The sequence below is a fragment of the Ipomoea triloba genome, chromosome 14 (genome assembly GCF_003576645.1).
Source record: "Ipomoea triloba cultivar NCNSP0323 chromosome 14, ASM357664v1".
Taxonomy (NCBI): Eukaryota; Viridiplantae; Streptophyta; class Magnoliopsida; order Solanales; family Convolvulaceae; genus Ipomoea; species Ipomoea triloba.
This window is the reverse complement of record NC_044929.1, coordinates 6,055,966-6,061,377: the sequence shown is the minus strand read 5'-3', so window position 1 is coordinate 6,061,377 and position 5,412 is coordinate 6,055,966. Positions and strand designations below refer to the sequence as shown.

Below are 5,412 nucleotides of genomic sequence, written 5' to 3'. Positions count from 1 at the left end.
CATAAAGTTTGAAAAAATAAAAAATTTCCCAAAACACCCTTGATTATTATTAAAAAAAAACATAAGTTTGAGGAGTTTTTTCGGCCCCTCATTACTGGCCTAGTGGGCAAAGAAAGTTGAGAAAAGAATGAGCTTTGAATCTCCATAAAGTTTAGAAAAATAAAAATTCCCAAAACGCCCTTGATTATTATATATAAAAAAAAACACATGTTTAAGGAGTTTTTTCGACCCCTCATTACTGGCCAAGTGGGTAAAGAAAGTTTAGAAAAGAATGAGCCTTGAATCTCCATAATGTTTGGAAAAATAAAAAATTCCCCAAAATGCCATTGGTTAATATTTAAAAAAAAAAACATAAGTTTGAGGAGTTTTTTCGGCCCATCATTACTGGCCAAGTGGGCAAAGAAAGTTGAGAAAAGAATGAGACTTGAATCTTCATAAAGTTTAGAAAAATAAAAAATTCCCAAAACGCCCTTGGTTATTGTGTATAAAAAAAACATAGGTTTAAGGTGTTTTTTCGGCCCTCATTACTAGCGAAGTGGGTCGGCCCGGCCCATTAAGCGGGCTACTCCTAATGACTCAAATTTAATTGCTTCAGAGCCTAATGGGGCAAATTAAATTTGATCTCAACCATTGTTTTGTGGAGTGATTCCTCCAACAATTCATATATCTTCCTCCAACAATTCATATACAAAATAAATAAATAATTAATTAATAAATAAAATAAAAAATAAAATAAAAAATCATACTTTTGTGTTTCAATGCAAGTGCATATATGAAAAATAAGTAGTCCTCTACAACAAAATTCTCAAAATGAATCTGTAAGTAAATTTAAGATGAAAAGAAATTCAATGTCTTCATATGTCAAATCAAAAAAACAAGAAAACAAAAGCTAATATCTAATCCAACAAAAAATATCAAAGCTACACAAAAACCAAACAGAAAAAATAAAATCTGACAAAAAAATCTTATATATAATCAAATCAACTTCTTTTTTTTTTTTTGTAAAAAAAACATCTCCTTTTTAAACAACCAAACAAGTAATCAAAACAAACAAAAACGCACACACAAGTATTCTTGGTAATAGATCATCACGAGAAACAAAGAACAATCAAATATCAATTGGATAAATCAAAGCAAGATCTAGCAAAAAAGCAAATTTGGATGAGAAGGGGAACTTACAAAACAATGATTAAACAAAAAAATCACTACAAGATTATCTTCGTTTCGAAGTTGTGTAGAAGCTCGAGAAGAATTGAAGTTCAATTGCTCTTTGCATATGTGCTTTGCTTTATACTGATACTCGGCAAAAGTTACATAGGAGGATGGCGTGGTGCTTGCGTGGCAATTTTACTCACGGACACTCAACGGTTTTGACGTTACGCTTTCCACGATTTCCGCACGTTTTCCACGATTTCTACGATTTCCGCATGTTTTCCACGATTTCTACGATTTTCAAACATTTGTCGCACGTTTCCACAATTTCCGCACGTTTTCCACAATATCTGCACGTGCTTCAACTTTCAACATGAATATCTATATCTATATAATAAGAAAATTACACTCTTGGTCCCTCAATTATTTAAATTTTGAAATTTGATCCCTTAATTATAAAATAAACACATTTAGTCTCTTAACTATCTATACAATCGTAGATACAGTCTCTTAATTATAAAGTGAACATCTTTGGTTTCTTAATTATCTCTTCAATCATAGATATGATTATAAAGTGAACATCTTTGGTTTCTTAATTATCTCTTCAATCATAGATATGATCCTTCTAGTCAGGGGTTGATTGAAGGAGTATTTAGGGTGAATTTGTCATTCTCAAAGCCTCAAAGGATTGGTAATAAATGCAAGCTTATGTGTTCTCAATCACATTCAGGTAGACTACTAAAATAACTCTAATAATATAATACAAGTGAGGTACAAACTCTATGCGTAGTAGTCCTCCTAATACAACCAACCCTTTCAAGTTCAATAAACTATATCATTCTCAACTAAGTTTATAGAAAGTGCAACTGGAGTTTTTTGAGTTGAGCAACATCTTCAACTAAACACAAAATTCTAAAATCGTAACCATATAACAAAACAATAATCATGCTTCCTGCAGGGCAAGTTTGGTCATGACAGGCCACGGTGCTACTCCAGTTGCTGGCAACTGAGGCCGGATCACTGGGACCCGCTTCACGACTGAGAATGCCTCGTTAAGGCGCGCAGCACGGCTCATGAACTGAGATACCTTCTGTACACACCAAATGTACAATAAAATAGTCAGACGGCCAAAACAGTTTAACGTGCAAACAATGGATATTACAGTCCCTGAAATATATATCTAAACATTCACACTCTATGTTGATCCAATCATATGATTGCAATCAACGCAATGCCAATGAAATACAATATTTTGATCATATCTTACCAAAAGGTGGAAACTAAGAGGCCTTAGTAGGACCTGTATCCACCCAATTATATGTAACTTCAAGTGATTAACAATGCAAGTACCATGTGTGATGTGTCCGGGTCAATATGCACAAGAATTTGTTTCTGGCTTGAAGCAAACACAAAATTCTATAAGGTTTCTTCCCAGAGAGGCACAAAGTAATTCCTATATAGCTAGATAGAGAGGTGAAAATTCCAACTGTAAGTTTCCATAAACAAATAATGTAGAGTAATTGATAGTACTATATATATATATAGTTGGAAAAAATTGCTTCAACAGTTGCACCAAAGACCAACTCCATCTGCCTAGCATATGCAACTCAATTTCATAGAAGGTTATGGGATGGATGCCAAATACTCTCACTGGTTTAGGTAGAATAATAGTCAACAATATATTCAAGGATAAAGTATGCTATAATTTACTGAATTTTTTTTGCAAAAATAAGAAAAATCCCTTGACTATATACTATTCCCCTGAAATCTAACGATAAATCAAGCTTCAGGTTCAGTATAATAAGCAAAATACCCCAGCTACTGGCCTTTTCTAGAATAAATAAAAGTGCAAATTCAAAAGAAACAATACGCTGCCTCCCAAGGTAACACACAGCTATTATTAGCAATTATTACCTAAACGTATACATAAATGGATGGACTTTTTGAAGACAGTAAGCATCACTCGAGGCTTCATATTCCATAGGATGTTATTAGCAACCTAAAATATCAGTACTGTTATAATCTAAGATGGGCTATAATGCACATGGGCCAAACCACACTAAAAGTTAGAATCCAATCAATTAGCTGGTCTAACTCATGGCCTTATAAACTCATATTCTCTCTTATTTTTTCAATGTGGTACTCTTAACAAGTATCAAATACTAACAGCCTAGGATAATCATTTCTATTGAAACTTTCATCTGGCCATGAAAGCAATTCAATTCCCTATGGAGTCTGGACCTAGAGAGAGCCAAATGATGCAAGAGCATAACTGGGTGTAAAAGCTTGTTAAGTCATGCATTTAACACAAAGCTAAGACACATTTGTTAACACAGGCCAAACCAGCAAAATATTTAAGTAATCATGAACATATTGATGGAATAATCATTTCACACTCTACGGCTACAGATAGCTGCCAAATTAAATTTACTAACAAATGCATCAAGGTAATAGATATCAGTGTCTGTTGAGAGTATTATGTCATACCAGGATAGCAAAATAACCGTTTTCCAGCGAATTTTAAATAGATGACTAAATCAAGCTTTGTGTTTAAGATGTAAAGCAACCAAGCATCAAAGTAAAGAGCTAAGCATGGAAGAATCTGCCTAGCAAAAGGAAACTTCAACCTAAGACCATAACTAACCTTGTCATCCATGGTGACTTTGAGCTCCAAGCTCCTCATCTTCTTCTTCACATTGTATATTCGGCGACCCAAAATAGCAAATCCTATTAGAGCAGCAGCCATGGAGAAGGTCCACACAGGTTTAAACCTGAACATGCAGTACTTCAGAAGCTCAAAAGGCGCCTTCCACCAAACCACACTCTTCTTTTCCACCTCTGCCTTCTTCACTTCAACTTCAACAATTTTGTTCATGGTTTCACTTTCACCACCAGTTGGCATAATTTCATGTTCTTTTTCAGTGAACACCTCTGATCCCTCGCACAAATTCTCCTCTTTTTCAACTACCAACTCCTTATCCTCAAACTCATCCAATTTCGCTCCACCATATCCATATCCATTTCCTCCCCAACCGGAATTGAACTCCTCTATGCTATTCTTCACTTCCACTTCAACTTCAACAAGTTTGTTCAAGGTTTCACCACCAGTTGGTAAGGTTTCATGTTCTTTATCAGCAAAAACCTCTGATCCGTAACACAAATTCTCCTCTTTTTCACCTACCAATTCCTTATCCTTATCCTCAAACTCCTCGAATTTAGCTCCACCGTATACATTTCCTCCCCAACCGGACTTGAATTCCTCGAAGTTATTCCCTGTCTCATTAATTCCTCCAAAACCCCCTTCAATTTTCTCCTTATCGAGAAGAAAGCCAATTTCTCCTTTCCCCTCAAACTCCTCTAGCATCCGAATCTCTGGCCTATCAACTTCCAACTCGGGACAGAACTCGTCAGAACCCTCCCGGGACAACGCGGGGTCAATCCAATTCGGATTATCCGATGCCCCTGAACCCGCCCCGACGACATCAGCAGCAGCAACGGTTTTCAGATACCGAACTTCATCATCAACTGAAAAGTAATCGTTACGAATCACACCATCCGAATCAGCTCCGAATTCCCCAAACTTGAATTGGTTTCCAGAATCCGAACCCGGGCTCAGTTGCAGTACCTCCCAATCATGAAATTCATCCATATCCATGGCGACTTCACTCTTCCTTGATCGAAGGGGAAAACCAAAGAAACTTAAGCTCCTTGGGAACGAATCAGATTACAGTGAGAGAAAGAGAGAGACAAGGGAAGGGAGAAAACATGAGCAGCACAAGCCCCGGGTCGAGCAATTACAACACAGGGCGCGGGTGGTTTGAACTAACTCTGGATTTGGTGGTATTGGTACCCATCGGATACGATCATACGATTCATTTTAAACAATTTTATAATTTTTTAGACGGATAAATAATGTTTAAGGGAAATCACTAGTTTGATCCCTCAATTGTTGACGAATTGTCAATATAGTTCCTCTACTTTATATTCATCAATTTAACTCCGATATAAATTAAGTTTAGTCGACTTACTCTTTCCGATCGCATTTCGTCGTTCAGCCGGTGAAGACCTCATTATGTTCATATGTTCAGCCCCCTCTCTCTCTCGTCTGTTCTGGGAACTCTTCTACTTTGTTCATAAACAACGCAAGAGTTCACACTATCGCTCTCACCTGCAGTCAAAGTTTTATTTCCGAATCGTTATGAATAATCAAACGCTGCTCTTTTTCAAGATCAGTGCCCCATCTAAAGCTTCCCTTACAGA

At 36.4% G+C, this 5,412-nt stretch overlaps 1 protein-coding gene across 1 annotated transcript; it reads right to left on the bottom strand.

Moving 5' to 3' along the window:
• Positions 1–1,853: 1,853 nt before the first annotated feature.
• On the bottom strand, positions 1,854–5,002 carry LOC116005031. Its single transcript, XM_031245252.1, has 2 exons — positions 3,797–5,002; positions 1,854–2,242 (listed from the first exon to the last, which is right to left on the bottom strand). The coding sequence occupies exons 1-2, from the start codon at positions 4,805–4,807 to the stop codon at positions 2,096–2,098; spliced, it is 1,158 nt and encodes a 385-aa protein (XP_031101112.1). The 5' UTR covers positions 4,808–5,002; the 3' UTR covers positions 1,854–2,095.
• Between the last annotated feature and the right edge of the window lie 410 nt (positions 5,003–5,412).

Bases quoted from the DNA above. Each gene is read 5' to 3' on its own strand.
- LOC116005031 (XM_031245252.1), bottom strand. From the start codon at position 4,807: ATGGATATGGATGAATTTCATGATTGGGAGGTACTGCAACTGAGCCCG. The intron at 2,243-3,796 runs GTTAGTTATGGT...TGGTGTGTACAG, and splicing joins AAGTCACCATGGATGACAAG to AAGGTATCTCAGTTCATGAG.